The following is a 21,888-nucleotide window of genomic DNA, read 5'->3' as shown; positions in this document are numbered from 1 at the left end:
CTATTCATTGCATATTGCTGAGCACATCTTGTAGGCCAGCTCCTCCTTAAACACTGGGGATACAAGCAGTGAATGAAACAGGCAGTACTGCTCTCAAGAAGCTTATATTCCAAGGGGGATTTAAACAATAAAAACAGACCCATCCTATAATGTCAGATAGTGATTAGTGCCATAAAGAAAGGAAAAGCTGGGTCAATGGTAGAGGAGGGTCCCCATTTTAGAGAAGCTGGTTAGAGAAAAATCTTTCTAAGAAGGAACATTTGAATGGATACCTGAAGAAAGTGAGGACCAGTCTTACATCTGTCTGACAAAGACTGTTCTGGCAGGCAGCGGAATAGCAAATGCACAGGCTCTAGGCAGGACCTGCTCCATTCATGTTAGTTCCTTCTGCTGTTTGACAGGAGGGCTGAGGACCGGCCCATATAAACTGGCACCTTCCCTCTCCTGTCTTCCAAGCTCTGGCACTCACACTGACCTCGGTGGATGGCAGGTGCTTGAGACATTGTTGGGGGTGGGACCCTGATGAAAAGGAGTTCTGATCCAGGCTGGGGCCACCTCTGTTAGGAGTGCCATGCTCAAACCAGGGATGGGAAAGCCACAAGAGAGGAAAAGGATTTGAAAGCCACTGCCACCCTTCACCCACTCTCTTTGGCATCACAACCAGGGAAGAAGTAAATTAGGGCAGTCCCACCTCTACTCAGTGCCCCACGGACGCTTACTGCGTATTCAACAATAATTTCAGCCACAAGTGAGTATGCTCAGCGTGGTTATTTTAAAGTTAAAGGGAAACAATTTCCTGCAATTTGGGGAGATGCGGTTCTTCTAACCAGGTGGGGGAACGAAAGGACCCTCCATCTGCTGCTGTTGCAGAATATGGCTCAACCCGGGGAGCCCTCCCACCTCACCTCTCACTTGGGCTAGATCATTTCAAGAGGCAGAAGTCCAAGATTCCCCCACTTGCTACTTTTATACCTCCAAACACCCACCCCACGTCCCTGGAGGAGCTTTGGGGAGCATGGGGCAGGCTGCACAGCCAGGCTCCTGGAGGCGAGGTGCAGCCAAACCTTCTGGGACCCCACCTGGTGAACTCTGCCTTGGGTCTGACCTATTTTCTAGGAGAGAAAATAGAATATAGATTTAAATGCAGTGGCGCTCTGGAAAACTACAGGCCTAGCAGTGTGAGAAAATAAAACAGCAGGAGGGGGCTGAGGAAGTGTTGGCACAGGAGAGGATGCCAGCTCCCCTGGATCAATCTCATCTGGTTGGCAACTGCCTTTTCGTTGGCAATTTGCGCCCACTTTTTATCTATCAAAAAATTGATACACACACACACACACATATATATATATATCTCCTCTGATCCGTCCTAGGGCCCAGTGTTGTTGCCTCATACACAGACTCCAGGCTGTGTACCAGCAGCAATGACAGCCTGAAGTGCTCTGGGGATGACCACCTTGGAAGTGGGGAGGCAGCAAGGCATGGAGTTAGAAACCCCCAGCTGCATCCTAAGTCAGACTTCCTTGCTGTGTAACCACAAGAAAGGTTGCTTTTCTAAAAAATACCCTTGCCCTCCCATATATGAAGGTAATAAAATTACCAGCTAACATTAACTGAGGGCTTTCTAGATGCTAGGCACTGTTCTGAGCGCCTCCTAACAACCCTAGGAGGTAGGAACTATTAACACACCCATTTTACAGATAAGGAGACTGAAGCACAGAAAACTCAGGTGACTGGCACAAAGTCCATGCAGCCTGAAGAGCCAGAGCCTGAGTGCCAGTAATCCAGCTGTGGAGCCCCCTTTCTCTGCGTTAATCCCTATGACTTGGCCTGCAGGACATATGTACCCTTGGAGCCAGGGTGAGGGTGGGGGTCATCTTTACCAAACCACAGGGATTAAGGGTGGGAAAAGAGATTCCCCAGAAGACAACTGGGACTTGATACAAAAAGAAGGGGAAACGATGCTGGGCGCACAATATACCAGATGGGTACTGTGGAGCTTCCGATCTCCCCCTATTCCGCTCTCCTACTGCCACACCCCAGCCTTTGCCATTTCATTCTGTTGGTCAGAATTGAGTGCAGAGATTCAGGTCACTCACTGCTTCTTGGAACAGGTGCCAGGTGATACTGTGTTTCTTTTCCTCAGGTTGGACGTGAATGCTCAGAACTGCCTCTGGCTTGGCGCCACAATCAGGAACTGAGCTTGGACACTGACCCCTCAGCTAAAGAGGGTTTTTCGTGGTCTGTTGCCCCTCTTTGGCAAGAGGAGATACTGTATTTTTTATATGCAGGACTAGAACTGGGCTGTATTAAGGCTTCAGGAGGGAAAACAAAAGAAATAAGAATGGAATTTGTTTTGCCCCCTACTTCTGCTCACCTAGAATTTTTGAACTCCCCTTTACCCCAATTCTCACTGAGGAGTGGGAGGGAGGAAATGTAAGGCCAACTGGCCCGAGGCAGGGGAACACAATCAGATTCACAGGTTGCATCAGAACGAAATTCTCCGGACCACCCAGTTCCAGAAACTGCCCTGGAGACATTCCGGACCACCCAGTTCCAGGAACTGACCTGGGGACTTTGAAACCAGCCCAGCCTTCCCGCCTTTCGAGGGGCGGGACTAAGGGTCCCCCAGGATACCCGAAAAGACCACCAAATAAGGAATACCCTGCGCCCTCCCAGATTCACCACACCCCTTTCCCTTCTTCCCCTATAAAATCTTGCCCAACCCTCACCCGGGTGCGACTTCTCTGGCCCCTTTCTCTCGGACCGGTGAACCTCGCCCGGGAGCGCTCCCTAATAAAGCTCACTTGAAGCTTTCCTCTGTTTCTCGGTGCCGTTTGTTAAGATCCGACCTTACAGGAAAGAGACCCAGAAGGAGGGGAGGGCTGGAGCAACGTCTTCGTTCACAAGCAGAAAAGTTGAATCCAAATCACCAAACGAAATACAACTTAATTCCTGTTGTCAGGCTTCCCTGGTGGTGCAGTGGTTAGGAATCCACCTGCCAATGCAGGGGACACAGGTTCGATCCCTGGTCCGGGAAGATCCCACATGCCGCGGAGCAACTAAGCCCGTGCGCCACAACTACTGAGCCTGTGCACTAGAGCCCGTGAGCCACAACTACTGAGCCCGCGAGCCTAGAGCCCGTGCTCCGCAACAAGGGAATCCACCGCAATGAGAAGCCCGCGCACCGCAACGAAGAGTAGCCCCCACTCGCCGCGACTAGAGAAAGCCCGCATGCAGCAACGAAGACCCAACGCAGCCAAAAATAAATAAATAAATTAAAAAAAAATTTCCTGTGGTCTCTTGGTGTTTTCAGGGAGCCATCTGGTCAACATATTTGGATAATTCTGTCCGAGGTAATTCAAAATGGTAACAATCAGCGCAGCTAACGTTTATGCAGTGTTTGCCTTGTATTGAGTTAAGTGATTTACAAGTATTTAATCTCATTTAATTATCATAACACTATCACGAGGGAAGCTGTGTTATCTTCCCATCTTATAGCTGAAGGAAACAATCAAATTCACTGATTAACTCAAGGTCATCAAGCAGGTCAGAATTTGAACCTGGACTGTCTCCATAATTGAGGATTGTAAATACAGTGCCCAACTTAGTGTCAGAAGAACTTTGGGGTTCCAAGGTGTCCTGTCTCCCTTGGGTCTTGGTGCCCACGAAGAGTGCGTTTCTATGAACAACAGTGTTGACACTTTCACCACTGAACTCCACCATGTGTAAATAGTTTGATACCCTGCATAATAATGAAGGGGTATTTTTACGACCACTGTTCTAGGCAGTCCATCAGTCACGGTTAATGGCTCTGCTTTGTTATTTTCGCAGCGTGTTTTGCCTTTCCACCTCTTCTGTTTGGCCTCTTTTCTTCCTCCATGCTGCTACTCCACCCCTAAATCTAACAACTCACCAGAAAACCTGGAAGTGGGTGTGGCTGAGGAATGATTCAGAGCTCTCTGTAAGTCTCATTGAGCAAATACAGCTTCCAGGGAATGCAGGGTGTGGGCTGGAGAAATGCCTGGCTGTTGCTGCAGGTTAAGTCAGCGCCTGGATTCTGTTGGGGCAAGAGCCCTGAGGAACTCGCTGGAGCTCTGCAAATCTGTTTGCTGTAGATTAGAAGCACATAGGGTAACTGGGAGGCTCTCACCACTTCCTCACGGCTTCAGTGCTCACTTAAGCTTGCAAACTGAATTCCGGTCCCATATGCCCTGGAGGGACCTGGGTTTCAGTTGAATGAACATTGAATTGGGTGGGATTCAAGAGATCCAGGGTCTTTTCTAGGATCCCTTCCCTGAACTAGCTGTGTGACCTTGGACAAGTCTCTCAACCTTTTTTCATCCTCCATCTTAGCAAAAAAGAATTGAACTAGATAATGTCTACGGATGTCCCAGACCCACCATTCAGTGATTCTAAGGGAGTCACCCAGGATGGCCTGGATGGCCAGTGGTTTCGTGAAGTAACCCCATTCCTTTTCCTAAGCTGTAGTATATCCTACCAGGTCAGGTCTAGGGATTTTAACAATGCTTTGGGCTGCTCTTGGTTGGGCTTCCCCAGCATAATTCTATTTTACATTTGAGGGGAGGAGGAGGAGATTGTATTCATGGAGATGATGAGAGTGGACCGTTCTTCACTTTTTGAAAGTTCATTGGTTTAATTCAAATATTAACCTTCCCAAGGCTGGATGTTTATTTGTAGTTGTCAGAAGAGATTTCAAATGGCAATTTCTGTCATTAATGATGGTGTGAAACGCAAGGAGAAAAATTAGGAGAGGCAGAATTTCAATTTGTGTGGCAAGTGATCTACTCACACACAATCTCATGCACACACACTGCTGTCTGTGATGAAGGATGGTCACTGGGAATACTGGGGAGGGAGGGAATTATAAATGTTTTGTGATCTTGTGTCCTCCAGTCTTATGAAGTGAATAACGCTGCAATTTGCTCTTAATTCTTATGCCTTTTCCTTTGCTCCTCAAGGGAATGGTTTATTATTATCTTTTCTCTCTGTGGGGAAACCTTGCTTGGCTTCATGTCCAGTGTTCTGTAACTGGAGGGGAGGAGGATTTGCTTGGGTGTTGGATTGCAGAAATCAACCAGAATATTTTAACCAATATTCTTGCAGGATTCCAGTCTGCTTAGCACTTTGGAGCCCTATCTGATTCCAGGATGATGTCTTTCCGGACAGATGTGAAGCTCACCTCTCTTGCTACATGCACAGTGAAAAGGGAGCTTGGCCCCTCGGCTTGCATGGGTGGTTTTTGGGTGACAGTAGAACTAACTGCTCAGAGTCTGAGCGTATGTGGAGTCTTGCATGAACTTGGTAGCCATGCAAGGACACAGTGTATTGTGTGTGTGTGCTGCTAACACTCTTCTTCCCTTTTCTCCCTCTTTCTCTCCTCTCCCTTTCCCTCCCTTTGAAAATGCTGCCACAGATGTCAGTCAAGGTCCAGGTGAGTCTTTGTGTTTGCACAGCTGCTGTGGAAATTTCCCCTCTGCCAGACTGCATGGTTTGCCTCTGAGGGAGACCTTTTCCTGGGGACTCTAAACAGAACAAGAATCTAAGTACATTGCATTTTCATTGATTTAGGTTTATAAGAAATGCCTTGAATTGAAGGATTTGAATTGGCTTTGAAGAACCATATTAAAATCAAAGGAATGTGGTTCCCATGCTTATACAATTACTTTCTTCTGATTAATATTTCTGGGTGAATAAAAGAAGTGGAAATTGTGCAATTTTTGAAACTATTTTTAAGAGATTTTCTTAGGATATGTATTCTCCAATTTAATAAGCATTTTTGCCTTGTCTTCATAAATCTGCTTATCTTCTATAGCTTCATGTGGTTGAAAGTTGAAGATATGATATACTTAGCATGGAAAATATGATGTGGGTAAAAGAAGGTTTCTTTCTTTATATTCTAAGAAATGACTTTACTTTTCCACAGTGGAATTAGCCATATTTTTTTTCTAATGCTTATAATAACTAATACATGTTCACTGTTAGAAAGAAAGAAAGAAAGAAAAGAAAAAGAAAGAGGAATGGTTTTTGTCAATAGACAAATAGATACTCATCCAGGGTCCTGACTGTAAGCAATGTGTGTGTATAGACACATATATGTGTACACACATACACATAGATGCATATGAGAGGAATAACCATTTATAGATAAGAAGTGTCAGGTGATACAGAATGGTTGGAAACCATTCTAAACTGTCTAGAACTTTGGGTTAAGAGTAACCCTACCAAATAAGAAGGGGGTATCATATTTCTAAGGTATTTTCACATATATTTTCTTATTTAGTCTTTTTAGCATTTAATTCTTACAGCATCAATACAGGATAGGTATTGTTAAGTACATTTTGTTTGTTTAAACTGTTTATATTATATTGGAGTATAGCCAGTTGACAATGTTGTGATAGTTTCAGGTACACAGCAAAGGGACTCAGCCATAAATATACATGTATCCATTCTCCCCCAAACTCCCCTCCCATCCAGGCTGCCACACAGCATTGAGCAGAGTTCCCTGTGCTATACAGTAGGTCCTTGTTGGTTATCCTTTTTAAATGTAGCAGTGTGTACATGTCGATGTTATATATATTTTAATTGTGAAGGAAATTTAGGGCCTGACAGATTAAGCAGTTTGTGCAAGGTCATAGGGCTTGTCAGCTCATTGGAATTTGAACTTGGGGCTTTCAGACTCCAAAGCCCATGCATACTGCATTGGAACATGCTGGGTCCCATCCCAGAATTTCTTCACTTGAAGATCTCGTATTTCCTAATGAGACTATTGTTTATTTTTGCGCAGAGGTAATGTGACTTTTTCTTTATTAGTAGCACCCCTTCCAAATGAATTTATCCTTTATCGCTTTTGAATATGTAAAAGAATCAGCCAGACTTAAGTAGGGTTTCTGATCATTGATCTATGTGGAATATTACACAACACAAAAGGCTAATACTGTTATCCCTACCAAATACACAGGGTTTCCCTGCCTCTGTTTCTTCTGCCTACCCCGCACCTTTGAAAATAACTGGTGTTTGAACCGAAGCACAGGACAGCATTTTCTAGGAAGATATCATTAAATGTATTCTATTTTATAATATTGTAGTTCAGTCACTCACTCAGCAAATATTTATTTATCGAGAACCTACAATGTACCAGGCACTGTTCTAGGTACTAGGGATAAAACAGTGAACAAAACAGAAGACCATCCCTGTCCTCATGGATCTTTTATTATAGACAGGGGAAGACAAGGCACTAAAAAAATGTATGTATCTTTATATATCTCTCTATATAGATAAATATACACACATATATACAAACATATATACATCTTATATATGTATGTATATAATAACATGTCTGTTGTATCAGGTGGTGGGTAATAAGTGCTGTGGAAGAAAGTGAAGCAGGTAAAAATGAAGTTGCTAATTTAAAGAGGGTGGTCCAGGAAGGTCTCTCTGCTAAGCTGATGTTTTCTAGGATACTTCAAGTGAGGGAGTGAGCCCAACATCAAAAATTTTGTTTGTAAAAGTGCCACTTGGCTCAACCTCTTCTCTTCCTGGTTCACGGCAGAGATGACCCAGGGTCTCCACTTAGACTTGTGTATTGTGTCCTGCATAGCGGCCGCCAGCTCAGGGAAGGCATGGAGGCCAAAATCCAATCTGTGCTTTGCCACGCCTGCACCCAGGGGCAGGCCTCTAACCTGGGGGCACCTTTTCCTAATTCTCACAAAGGTGCCCTACTGGTCCTGGTGGGGTGAAACGCTAAGGACCCATAGGCTCCCCTCCATCTCTTCAAAGGGATGGATGTCAGTGGGGTGACCCTACCTTAGAAATAGCCACTATCACTAGCACAACACTGCACTATCTCAGTTTCATGGCCATTATCTCATTTTGTTCTCTTAGTAATCCTCTGAGACACATTGCCTGAGCCCCAGTTTTCTGTTGAGGAAGTTGAGGTCAGGAGGTTAAGTGCTGTGCTGAGGTCACCCAGCAGCTGAGTAGCAGGACCAAGTGGGGATTCCAGCCTGATTCTGAACCTTGCACTCTCCATTCTGCCCTTGAGGTGTCAAGAGCTGATTGCCAATCTTGTCACCCCGTTGACCGTTGCTTTTTTTTGTGGGTTCTGAGGCTGAAGCAAATCACAGGTCCAGAAACTTCGCTTGTGGCCCCGGCCGTAGCAGGAGGCAGCCTGAGCTGCCCGGCCCTGGCTGCGGTCAGCGGGCGGCCTCCCGTTCTCCGAGCCCCTGGCCAGGCAATCTGGAGCCAGCGGTGCTGTGGCTCCGAAACAGGAGGCCTTTAGTGGTTCTCTGATGTTTTTTTTCCTTCCGCTCAGGAAGACAAATTGGGGATTTTATGAGCTAATGTAACTATTTACCCAGGGGCCGCTGGAATACTATAAAGTGACGATTGATTAATTGATTAATTTTACATGTTGAGGAGATTGCTGAGAAGTAACCCTACTATAAAATGCAGTTGGAGATGGCGCCTGGCAGGCAACACCTTTCCCAAGGTCCAGGAGATGAGCTGGGGACTCAGAAAGAGTGTCCTGGTAGGAAAAAAGGGGCAAGCGGTATTTCGATGGACTTCTGTGTGGGAAAATCCACAGCCCATTCTCCTAGTCCTTGAGAAGGAGGTTCAGGATAATAAAGTGGCAAGAGGGCTTCCCTGGTGGCGCAGTGGTTGAGAGTCCGCCTACCGATGCAGGGGACACGGGTTCGTGCCCTGGTTCGGGAAGATCCCACATGCCGCGGAGCAGCTGGGCCCATGAGCCATGGCCGCTGAGCCTGCGCATCCGGAGCCTGTGCTCCGCAACGGGAGGGGCAGCAATAGTGAGAGGCCCGCGTACCGCAAAAAAAAAAGTGGCAAGAGGCATTTGTGGCGTGCTGGCCTGAAGGAGGTGAGAGACCCTCGGCTCTGATGCCTCCCATGCATTCCCTTATCTTCACATCAGCCCCTCCAGGTAAGCGTTGTCATCCTCGCTGCAAAAGAGAGGTTCACGGTCGCCAGCTGCCAGCGCAAACCAGGATCGCAGATGGCTGTGCCTCCGAAGCCTGTGCCTGTCTCTTCAAAACCCTGGCATTTCCAAGGCAGAGCTGTGGGCCAGGCGTACATCTTGTCTGTGTCTGCATTCCCAGCTCTGCACAGTGCATGGCACCGTAGTAGGACCTCAGAAGTACTTCTTGAGCTGAAAGTGTGGCCGCAAGCACCAGGGGCAGTGTGGGTCTGTAGGGTCCCGAGACACGTTGGAGCTCAAAGGGTATCCTGTCTAAGGATTGTAACTCTTACTTTTCAGAGGAGGAAATGGGGGCCCAGGGAGGGGAGGGGCATCTCCAAGGCCATGTAACCCATTTGTGGCCCTGAAGGGATACCTTATCCCATGCTCCTGGCCATTAGGATCTGCCCTTGGGCTGCCTGTGGGGCAGGAGTGGGCAGTCCCAGCCCTGACAAACTGTTTGCCCTCAGTCATCTCCCCACCCCCGATGTGTTCTAGAACTCTCTGCCAAAGGAAGTGAGGAAGAGGATGGGGTAGAGGAGGATCTCAGAGGCAGGGAACAGGGCTGGGGCCTGTGCTTGTGAGACCCCTCTCAACCCCTCCCCCAGAGACTCTCCCCCCAGCCGTGGGCTAGGGTGCTGTTTACGGTGCTCCAATAACAGCTTCTCTCCTCGGAAGGGATAATTTCTCAGGCTCTGCCTGCTGATTAGAGCTGGAATTTAAATGAAAAGCTGTGACCTTGTGGAAGTGCCCTAGTTATTCAGAGGCCTGATGAGGAAGTAGGCCTCTTGCTTCGGTCCACTGGAACCCTGGCAGGCGTGGGAGGAGGGGCTCCTGTCTGCCGGGGCCCAGAGGGGGCCTTGGTCCACGGTTGCTAGAAGCAGCTGACAGCCTTTGCTCGAGCCTCCCTCTGCCTGCTCTTGATCTCTGCCCCTTGTTGTCTTCCTCCTCCAGTTTAAGTCATCTCAGTGCTCTCCTTGGAGAGGGGACCTGCTGATCTGTCCTGAGCCCTGCTCTGTCTCCAGGGAGTCCCTCGTCCAGCCTGAGGGACACCGTTCTTCACCCGAAGCCAGGAGGCAGTGCCTGACACGCTGCCTTGTGTTTATGGACATGGAGGCTTTGCTCTCGAAGCTTGCTGCTGGGAGAGGGGATCCGACCCACAGAACTAGCAGCATCAGCCTCGCCCAGGAGCCCGTTAGAAAGGCAGGATCTCAGGCATCACCCCAGACCTGTGGAGTCAGAACCTGCAAAGACCAAGAGCCCCAGGGATCTGCCCGTTAAAGCTGGAGACACACTGACCTAAAACTCCCCGTCTCTTTGGGGCCCACAGGGCTGTGTTTACTGAAGAAGGTGCATTCCACCTTGCTAAAGCCCTGTTCCTCATCTCTTCTGCTGGGCACAGAGTGAAAAATCCACTTTCTGGGTTGATAGGAGCTAAGAGGAAGAATGAGATTAAGGAAAGGGAAGGGAATGAACACTTAGCAACCACTTGGTCTGTGCAGGTCTCTGTTCAGGCACTTCCTATATATGTGAGGCAAGGTAGCTGCCAGCTTTCACACGGCCTTCAAGCTAAGGTTGATTTTTCACTTTTTAAATAGTTGAAAGCAATCAAAAGAAGAATAATGAGTGATGCAGAAATTTTATGAAATTCAGATTTCAGTGTTCACAAAGTTTTATTGGAACACAGGCACACTTGTTCATTTCTGTATCATTTATGGCTGCTTTGCAAAGGCAGCTTGGAGCAGCTGCAACACAGACACTATGGCCTGCAAAGCCTAAAAGATTTATCATCTGGCCCTTTACAGAAAAAGTGTGCCACCTCTGGGTTAGAGCACAGGCTCGGAGCCAGATGCCTGGGTTGACATCCTGCCTCTATCTCAGCACAGTATGGCCTGTTCAACTTACTTTTCCTTTGTGGGCCCTACTTAACCTCCTCTGTAAAATGGGGACAGTAAGTACCTACTCCATGGGGCTATTGTGAAGATTAAATGAGCTCATGCATGTCAAGTCTTTAGAACAGTGCCTGGCACATAGTAAGCAATGTATACATTAGCTATTATTTTAAGTTATCTTGCTTGATCCTTTCCACATGTGTTTCTGTTTTACAGATGAAGATACTTAGGCTCAGAGAGGTCTAAAAACAAAAGAAAACATTCTTTTCCTGTGTCTTGGTCCCCCTAACTGTTCAGAGGATGCTCCCTCTGCTGAGCTGTAGACACCTCTAAACACACCTGCTGTTTTCTCCTTGTCACACACTCTCCCATCCTTCCTGATCTTTATGCATTCAGTAAAGAGGTCCCTCAGACTTAGATCCTGGCCACCATTGCTCTCAAGTGAGGCCAAGAAACCCCAGTAAGAGGGCGGAAAGGGGACTGATATTTGTAAAGAATCCACCATGTGCCAGGCCCCTACCACTTCACAGATAAAGAAACTTGGTCTCCAAAACATCACATCCTTTGCCCAAGGCCAGAAGCAAGTGTGGTAGGTATCAAGATTTAAATGCATCCCGGGGTCTCTGCTTTGTCATTCTGCCTCCCTTTGGCTCTGTTGCTTTCCCCAGGAGCTATGTGGCCTCGGGTAAGTCATTAACCTTTCTGGGTATCAGGCTTCTTTAAATCAGATGACCTCTCAGGCTTCTTCCATTCTGAGGATCTATGATTAGGCCATCTAACTGAGCTCTCTTGGGGAGGAGGATTCAGGAAAACGCCTTCTCCTCCATTACCAGAGACAGACAGCTCCTAACTCCAGTGCTACCCGTTTTATTTTTGTCTTTTCTTTCCTATTCTTTTGGGCAATAGTCCCACTGGCTTTTCTCTGTTATTTATTAGGAGAAACATTTATTGAGCTTGTATTTTGAGCCAGGCACTGAAATACTATGTTTTTACGTGCATCAGTTAATTCTTTTGACACGCCCAGGAGGTGGATTCTGTTTTTAAACCCATTTCACCATGAACAAACGGACACTCAGGGATGTTAACTCATCAGTCCCGCCCAGTAAAAAGTGGTGGAGCAGGAGGCAGACCCTGGTATGTCTGGCCCTGGAGATGTCTCCTGTGGAGTTCCAGCTAGAGCGTTCACCCCACAAAGGTACACTACTCCTGTACGTGGATGGTGTCAGCCTAGAACAGTGCCAGTACATCACAGGCACAGAGTAGACCCTTGCTCAGTGAATGAATAGCGCTCAAGGCTCAGTTCTTAGTTTTACCCCACACCCCTTTAAAAGACAGGCTGCTTTTTTGTTGGGGTTCACCCTGAGACAGAAGGTAATTGAACCAGTGTTTATTCAGTGCCCATCTTGGGCTCAGCTCAGTGGGGAATGCGGGCTGTAGGGAAATCCACCACTGCTGCGCGTAATTGGATTGGAAAGGGGCCCTTGGCTGGGCTAACAGTGCTCAGCTCCCAGCCAATTGCCCGGCTGGGGCCTGGGAAGAGCCCCTTGGCTCCTGTAGCTGTTCCCGATGAGTAGGTGTGAGTAAGGAGCTGCTTGCCAGCGTGCCTCCAGCTTCGGCTATAACTCAAAGAAGCAGATCACTAGGCCCTGGTGCCTTTTTCTAGAGCCTTTTAAAATCGCCTGCTTTACTGTCTTGGCAAGGCAGACTCACCGGGGTGCTGCTGATGGTCCCAGTTTGTTTCTCAGTTCTGGAGGGCAAGGTCAGGGTTAGAGCTGGAAAAACCATTAAAGTGATCCTGTCGTCTCAATGGGATAGTACTGCCCCTACCCCTGACCCTGCCAAACGTGTAGGATGGGTATTTGTTGCTCCAATAATGAGGGGGCATTGGTGGCATTTAGGAGGAAGGGACAACGAATGCTAAATGTGCCGCAGTGTATGGGGAAGTTTCATTCAAAGATTGTGCTGTTCAAGATGCCGTTGGTGAGACCAAAGAGAAACTATTCTAGATTAATTCCTTCTTTGTACAGGAGAGAAAACAGGCCATAGCGCTTCCCTGTAATTCAGCTGAGTCACACAGCCTATTTATGGTAGCACTGGAGACCCTCCCATCCCGAAGACCTGCCTAGGAAGGTCTGGAAAGCTCCTGGGCTAAGCTAGTCAGTTTGTGGGGCTGGGCCTCAGGAGGGGTGGGCCGATGGAATACAGCTGATTGTTGAGGACAGTGGGTGCCCTTATGGGGCCACTTAGCTGACTGTGCCTCCCCATGGAGGGAGGCATCTGAGGACGCCTGGGTAGGCGGTCTGCCGTTGCTGCCAGCTTACTGGAGAAGCGATGTTGGCAAGAGATGAGGGGGGGGGGTTGGAGGAGAGAGGGCTTAGATATGCCGGTCTCCTGAATAACAACAGCAGTGACTACAAGCTTTTGAGCCCTTCCTACGTGCCGTGAACTCTGCTTAGTGGTATCCATATGTGGTTGTATGTGATGGTCACAGTGATCCTGAGAAGATATCTTACAAGTGAGATGCTGTTGTTTTACAGGAAAAAGGCACGGAATAGTTAACATGCTCAGAATCCCAGTTAGCAAGAGGTAGAGCTGGGATTTGAACCCAGGTTTTGGATTATATAGAGCAGCGGTTTGCAAATTCTGGTGAGCATGAAAATCACCTGGAGAGTGAATGAATGCGATCCAGCCTCATTGAAGTAAGACGTTTCCCCCAGGTGCTCTGATATGACCAAAGTTTGAAAAACAGTGTTTTAAAGGAAAGTGAAGGGACTTAAAAACTTCAGCATTAACTGCTGGTTTATACCCTCCATAAATTAAGGGAAGCAGGGAGGTGGGGGTGAGGAGATAGAAGGGAGGAGGGGATGAATGATCCCCCCTTTGAGCTCCATGGCACCTTAGGTCACGGGGCTAGTAAAGCCCTCATCATAATACACTCTGCTATAACCAGCTGTGTATTGTCCCCCACATGCCCACATCAGCCACTGTGGGCTCTTGAAGGACAGGGAGTCCCTTATTCTCGAGAACAGAGACTTATCCATGCCTGCATCCCCACTGCTTGCCATCTCGTGTGTGTTCATAAACGTTGTTGCTAGAATCAGCATTTCAGAGATGGAAAGGGGCCAGATGGTTGTCAAGGTTCTTTGTGCACCTAATTTTTGAATCTCTTCTGTAAGAGTTTATTCAAACTTGGCTTGAACCACCGCAGTGATGAGTAACTCATTGCTCCTTTAGCCATTCTGTTCCATTCTAACAGCACTGAGTGTTCACAAGCTCTCCTTTATTCTGAGTCACTATAGCTTTCACCACCTGTATTGCTTCCAGCCCTTGGAGACACACAAAATAGATCTAATTACACTTCCAGTGTTTGAAGACAGGGCTTTTGTCTTTAAGGATTTTCTTTTCTAAAGGCTAAAACGTCTCCAGTTTCTTTGGGCATTCTCATACAAGGAGGGTTTTCAGCTCTTTCATCCAGGTCATAGTTCTCTGAAAAAATAACATTGTTTTGCTTCCTTTCCGAAGAAGGATGCCCACACCACATACAGTGTTACAGACATGCTGCAACCGATTCATTATAGAGTGGTAGCATTGCTCCCTTTTTCTAGACTCCCTACATCTATTAATGGCAGCATCAAACACCTTACTTTTTAAAAAATGACTATAGTATTAAATTGAACTTAGAGTCACTGAAAACTTTTAAGATTTTGTGTGCACCGCTCCTAAGCCATTTCTCTCCCCTTCCTGCACTTGTGCAATTGGTTTATTTGACTTAGATTTGGGGCCATTCTTTGATTTTGTCAAATTCATCCCTGGATTTTTAAAATCCTGCACACCATGGTCTATCTGGATACAGTTAATTCATCTCGCACATCTGCCCGCCCTTCCAGCTTCATGTCATTCATGAACAAAGAGCTATTTTAGAGAAGTTCATGACATTTGGAGAGCAAGGACTTCCTCTTCTTTGGGAAGAGTCTTTTCTAGAAGCCATAATTGCTGATGCTTTAACCCTTAGAGTGACAAGCACGACTGCCTTCATCTCTCTTCCTTCCATGGTATTCATGAAAAAAGAAGCCACACCCGCCCCTCCAGAGAGGTGGAATAGATTGGGAAGGTGCTGCAGACATTCTTTCCTCTTCCCTGTGGCTATGCCATACAGACACTGTTGGTGATTCATGGGCGCCATTGAGGAAATACTTTCTGTTCAGTCCAGGTCACCATGCTGTAAGAACAAAGTCGGTCTAGAGGCAAATAGTGAGTGCGCTAGCACAGTTACATCCAACAAAGGGCTTAGTGGTGAGAATGGAATGTAGTGGCATCATGGAAGGACCAACCCAGAGGCACCTGCCTTGGAGAAATAGCAACAGGCTCTCCTCTGGAAACTATCACCATCATCAGTCCAACTCTTCACTTCATCCCCAGTATTGTTCAAGGCTTGTGGAAAAGCCAAAATCATACAAGTAAACGGTTGATCTTCTGTTCGTGTCGGTTCATGATTGCTGTTGGGTGGTTTGTTGATGCCTCGTTTCGTGCTTCAGCCTTTTTGATTATGGGTGGTGTTCTCAGGGTATCAGTTTGAACCATTTTAATTGTCATTTTTGTAGGTCAAAACCAGTCAAATAGTTTCATAGGGTTCAACCCAGTAAGTAGTTGCTTGGCCTCTTCAGAAATCATCTTGGTTCACAGAAACCCTATGTCTTAGAGTTGGAATGGATTCTTGGTGGTTATCTTCTAAAACCCCACTTTGACTCTTCTGTGGCATTCTGGCAAGTGAAACATCCCCTATTATTCCACCCTCATCTTGCAGAATGCACTTGGTCCTTTATCTTGCATGCGCAACTTTTAAAATGTTTGAAGGTAGCTCTCATGTCCTTACCTAGCTCTCTCCCGTTTGGGCTGTGCGTAGCAGTTCCTTCAGCCATTCTGCATGTGACATGCTTTTGGACCTCTTAGCATCTGATTCTTCTCCTTTGGATATGTCTACCTCATTAATGCCCCTCCTAATATATGGCACTGTTCTCTGAACCAGAACCCTAGGTTTTGTGGTGAGTGATAAGAAGAGGTGGGACTTTTGACTTCCTTTTATTTGTGACTGCTGGGGGTTGGTGGGGGTAGTGTGCTTAAGTGCCACAATTTATATTTGCCCCTTAAAATTAAATTTTGCTTTTGCCTGCTCACATCTTTTGGGCCCTAATTCCGATGACTAAAGAGTTAGCTATTCCTTTCAGCTTTAGTTCATTACAACATCCAGACAGCATGTCATGAATGTTCTCACCAAGTCATTTATCAAAACGCTGAGCAGCTCTAGGCTCTGCTGTAAGCCACTGGAGAACCCCAGACAGGACGAGGAAACTGAAGTCCATGCTGAAGCTCGTGATGAAGGTCAGGAAATTGCCTGTGGAAGGGCTGGTCTGAGACACGACTGTGGAAGTAGGTGGAGCTTTCCTTCAGGCCCCACCCCTTAAGCATCCTTCTCCCCAGTCCCAGCCTGTCCCCTGTGTCCTCCCCTGCCCATGGTGGCAGACTTCCTCAACCTGTGACTGCGTGTCTCTATCCTTCCTTCTCACATGTCCCTGTGCCACTCCTGTCTTTGGAGAAAGATCTTAAGCTTGGCTTCCTGATGATCTCGCACACAGGGCAGTGCAATGACTGAGGAGCCTGAGAGCAGCTTGTGTTCAGATTTGCATTTTAATGAGGGAAGTTGCTTAATAACCCCAAGAAATGACCCAGGAAAGGAAAAGCTTCATATTTTAGTAGAATCTGGGGATGGAGATTGAGGAGAGGGAGATGGTGGCCATTTATGTAAAGGGTTTCCCCAGGGCACCTTAAATCATGCTACACCAGAATCATAAATGAAGTTGAATTAATGTCCAGAAATGTTTTCTATTCTCTATATTAGTCATTTTCATGACAGGCTTCATGATGGCCACAGCCACTTACAAATGACTTTGCTTTCGTAGCCATTTCCATTCTCCTGAGCCGCAAAAGCAGCTATCTCCATAGGGATTTTCCCAAAAGGTATAACATAGTCTAGAGGGCCGTACGTATATTTTGCATATAATCTACATATGATTTGCAGTCTGTTCTAAAGCAGTTTCAACTTTGCATGTCTTACCTACTGATGATCTTTTTCTCTTCTTGCTCTTGTATGTACCCTGAGAACCTGTGCACCACAGAGAGATAGGCACAAGAAGGGTGGGCCATAGCACTAGAAAGAGTGAAGAGAAGGGTAAAAAATCTCAGACATCTTCGTGGGATCCAGAATGGTCCCTGGATCCAGCTAGGGTAGCACTTTGACAGTGTGTGACATCTACATAGGAAACATTTCAGTTGCTTTCTAATTTTTATAATTATTTTTAAAAAGGCATTGTAGTTCCATAAGAATTCTGTATTGAAAATTCTCAATATCCTGACTATCAAAGGCTCTTCTGAGCTCACTTCCTGTTCCCTACCCTCCATTAGGTGAACTTTTATGGAGCTGGCTTTTGAATCTTCATTGAAGATCTATTCAAATTCAGAGCTGATGGTGGGATTGTTTTGGAAAGATGTGGTCCCCTTTGCTTCCCTGAGCCCCCTGTTCCAGCCCATATCTTGTCTTTTAGCAGCCCTGAACATCAGGTTCAGATTAAATGCCAAACTGCAAACCCAGCCAGGTGCTAGTCCCAAGGCTGGCTGTGTGGTCTGCGGGGCTACTGCTGACCCTCTGTTTCTGAAATTGACAAGAAGGGTGATCTTCATTCCCCTCCCCCCGCCCCGCTTTCCTCATCAACCACATACATAACACACAGCCAGCATAGATCGCTTTTCCTTCCTTGCTAATTATATCCTTCTCAGTTAAGATTTTTTTTTGAGCATTATTTTTCTGTATCTATATTGGAAAGCCATATAGTTCCTTTTTCTTTTTGAATGTAAAATTTTACTTTACTGTTGAATATGCATGTAAAAAAAAGAACCTCCAGGATATCTTAATATCCCCCATCCCTCCCAGGTTAAGACTCAGTGCTCTGGCCCCTTTTTCTTTGAGGATTCATTCACTTACATGGGCACAGACCCTCTCTTTCATGAAGTGGAGGTGATACACTTTCATATTTGTCCTGACTTTCTTGCAGACCTTAGTCCCATACTGTTAAATGCACCTTAGACATTTTTCTTGAGCGATTCTTCTGTTTCTTCAACTTATCATGCCTAAAACAGAACTCATTATCGCCCTCATTCCAAATCCATCTCCCAACTCCATCCCACCTTCCTATTTCTGACAATGCTTCACTCAGTCTCCCATCCGTTCTTCCCCTGAAGCATCTCATCGGTCACCCAAAGCCTGTTGCATCCTCTTTTCCCCTTTTCCTTCCTGCTGCCACGATACTAATTTAGGCCCTCTGCCTATGACAGATCTTTCTGCCTCTCTTTTCCCTCTACTCCATCCTGTCCACACCATTGCCAAAGCATCTTCCTCAACATCATTTTCCCTGGGTTATTCTCCTGCCCACAAGCCCTCAATGTCTCCCATCAGCTGCAAGATCAAGTCCTTTTTCTTTAGCCTGGGAACTCAAGGCCTTCATACAACGGTTCCATACTTTGATTCTTAAGATCACCTTTCACTTCTTCCTCAGATGAACCGTTTGTATGTGTTCATTGTTATTCGTACAGCACGCATTACATACCTACCACGTGCCTGGCAGTGTCCTGGGTGTTCCAGAAAGTTGACATGAAAGTCCTTATAAGTGCAATTGGTGGTCTTGGGAGGTAGTGGTGTTAACCTGGCACGTCCTCCGTCGCTCTTCATCCTAAACTGTCTTCCAAAGCATATTGTAAATCCCACTTTCCTCCAGAAACCTCTGCTGCACACCCAGGGCCCTCCTCACTGTCCTACCATCCTTATTGTCTGAATTAATCATTTGACGCTTACCAGTTACCCATCATTCATTCCTCATTCACTCACCAAATACATACGGAACACCTACCGTGTGTCAGGCACCATGCTTCGTGTTGCCTCACACATCGGTATATTTTTATAGCATAAACAAAAGAAACAATAACCCTTATATAGGCCTTACCATGTACAGGCACTGCTTTACATATATTCATTTGTTTAATCCTCAAAACAACCTATGAATTTGGCATGATAATTATCCAAATTTTACAGATGGGAAGTCAAGGCATCGAGATGTTTAGCAACGTTCCTAGGGTCACAAACTAGAAAGTAACAAAGGTGGGATTCAAGTCTGGCTCTGAAGTCCTTGATCTTAACCCCTACCCTTCACTGTCAGGTACCACTCTATATATATCATATGTATGTTGGTGTAAATATAAACACACACACACACCTTCCCAACTAGACTCTAAACTCTTCGAGGTTGACAACTATGTACCATACTTGTTTGCATCCCACCACCTTATGCAGCCTTTACATATAGTAGGTACTTGAATCATTTGTTTGATTGATTCTTGTTTCTTCCATTCACTTTTGGGGGGACCTGAGGTCTTTTTGCAGCAAGTAGGAGGGTTTTGGGGTGGAAGGGGAGAGAAACAGAATTTCGGAATAGACCTAGACCCTCTGGAATTCCTGGTTTCCAGTTCTTAACTCTGCAAGCTTAGGGGGTAGGTTTGTATAAGAGAAGATACTAATATAAAAGCTCATGAAAGTGCAAACATTCCCTCCTCAAAAAGCAAAATAAAACTCAAACCATATTACGTTTACACAGTTTCTCCCCTCTCTCATGTTATTTCCTGTTATACTTGTTTATGTCTGTTTTGCTTTGTTGCCTACAAAACCGAAGTTTTGACACCAGGATCTCAGATTTGCATTCCTGTCCTGATATTTCTCTTTAAGATTTTCTGTAAGTTGAAGAATATGTACATTTTATTTGAGTCACAATACTGCAACTACATATGTAGCTTAATAAAACCTGACAAGTACATATTTAAATTTTAAAACACAGGTGGTGGATATTTGCATTTTAAAAGGATTCTTCCTTTTACAAAAGTTTCCACTGCAGGGTTCCATTGTATATCCAATTCCTCTTAGTGCATTTATCATACAATTTAATTTACCAAAATTTGATTTATATGTCACTCTGAAGGGGTAGCTCTCGAGTTCTAGTGAGCACAAGAATCACTAGTGCGACTTATTTAAAATTCAGATCTTTCCCCATCTCCTCCCCAAGATTCTAATTCATTAGGACTTGGGTGGGGCCCAGGCTCTTCACTGTTGTTAAGTATCCCCAGGCGGCTGATGCAGGTGGTCAGTGAAATGTGTTTTGGGAAACACAGCTTCAAAGAAACACAGGTAATACATAAATGGGCCCAACTGTAGGGGCTTCTCCAGGGCTTTGAACACCCTCTGAATACCAAGTGTCCCGTTTCCTCTTCATTTGGCAAATTTTTGTTTACTCTTCTGCCTCTCTTCTACTCACACCTCCCAGCTGCCAAACATCTTTAATTGCAGGTATAAAAATGTTTGTCCTTTCATTTAAAAAATGAAAGGACAGTTATCTCAATAAAGCCCCCAGCTTTATTGAGGTAACTGACATAGAGCATTGTGTAAATTTGAAGTAGATAATGTGTTGATTAGATACACTCTTATGACACACCTTCATGTCATCACATAGTTACCATTTCCTTCTTACGGTGAAGACATTTAAGGTCTACTCTCTGAGCATGTACGTTTCAAGTACACAATATAGTACTGTTGGCCTTTTATTTTTAACCTCCGTTTTGCTCTTAGGGATCTCTTTGGATCTTCCTTATCCTCATTTCTTGATGCTGACAGCCCTCCTGTGAATTCACGCACCTATTCTGTTCCCGTTCCCCCTTCACCTACGCCACCGACCTGCCCCAGGCCCTCCTTCTTAGCGTGCTAGGTCCGGATGCTGAAGGCTATGGCTTGGTCCAGAAATATCAGGCATTTTATGAATAGTTACTTCTGCTGAGGTTTCTCTTAGTCAAATCTAGCGCCTTTGTTCTTTCTTCTTCTTATCCCCTCCAAATACCCCTGAAATACCAAAACTTAATTTTTTAAATAAAACAGATTATGAGAATGACTTGCTTTGGCATGATTCCCTTCCTCCATGAGTATTAATATCCTAGGCCTTGAGAGATGAATGCCAGAAATGTACATTTAAAATACGATAATAGTTTAATGAAATTTGTTTAGAAAAAATGACTGACATTTATGGCACATGTATCTATGTATTTAATATATCATTGAGCTTTAAAAAGTCAGTTGCTTGACCCATATTTTGTCTTCGATTACTTCTCTAAATCTCTAGTTATCTCCAAAAACATTTACAGATTTCCATGCTTTAGAGATTTTTCTCCTTTATTAATCTCCTATATCCCTGAATTTTACTCTGGGTAAAGTTGAGGTCACTCTGGGGTGATCTCCAAGTAACTCCGGTAGTAATAAAAGCAACGGAAGAGCAAAGAGCCATCACGGTTGGCTACTGGTTGGAAATCTTTTCTTTTAATAGATGTATCAGGACTTATGCTTCCCTTGAAGTAATGAGCTCTTAAGAGCCTTGTGTGACTTCCACAAGAACATAGTGAGAGGTTCTGCTACTTGTTTATTGGGCCTCCGTGTACCTTCTTTAATCCATTCAGTGCTTGGCTAGGCCTCTGTAATCAAAGGTGAGGGACTTTATAGGAAAAGTTGGCGGTGGAGGAGGGACAGAGGTAAGGGGTGTGGTTGTCACTGGGTGAAGGCAAGGATCATATGGAGGTAGTTTCAGGTTGTCTAACTCTTGAACGCAGGAACTCATTTTTTTTTTAAATATTTATTTATCATTTATTTATTTATTTAGGCTGTGCTGGGTATTAGTTGCAGCATACAGGATCTCTAGTTGCAGCATGTGGACTAATTAGTTGCAGCATGCGAACTCTTAGTTGTGGCATGCATGCGGGATCTAGTTCCCCGACCAGAGATTGAACCTGGGCCCCCCGCGTTGGGAGCGTGGAGCCTTACTCACTGGCCCACCAGGGAAGTCCCGCAGGAACTCATTTTGTATG

General features: G+C 45.7%; 1 protein-coding gene across 23 annotated transcripts in view; it reads left to right on the top strand.

The window, feature by feature from the left end:
* The window catches only part of NRXN3 (neurexin 3), a 1,624,030-nt gene that overhangs the window by 31,059 nt on the left and 1,571,083 nt on the right, over positions 1–21,888 (top strand). For 5 of the 23 annotated variants that reach the window (XM_033850765.2, XM_033850767.2, XM_033850766.2 and 2 more), the window contains exon 2: positions 7,202–7,213. The exons of 15 other annotated variants lie outside the window; for them this stretch is intronic. In XM_033850765.2, coding sequence (XP_033706656.1) covers positions 7,202–7,213 — 12 coding nt within the window. Of the gene's footprint in view, positions 1–5,434; positions 5,453–7,201; positions 7,214–21,888 lie in introns of all 23 variants that reach the window. 3 more of the 23 variants (XM_033850762.2, XM_019919965.3, XM_033850763.2) reach the window with 1 other exon arrangement.

Source organism: Tursiops truncatus, chromosome 2 (assembly GCF_011762595.2).
Source record: "Tursiops truncatus isolate mTurTru1 chromosome 2, mTurTru1.mat.Y, whole genome shotgun sequence".
NCBI classification, from domain to species: Eukaryota; Metazoa; Chordata; class Mammalia; order Artiodactyla; family Delphinidae; genus Tursiops; species Tursiops truncatus.
The sequence above is the reverse complement of the archived record's forward strand: the minus strand, read 5'-3'. Positions and strand labels throughout refer to the sequence as shown.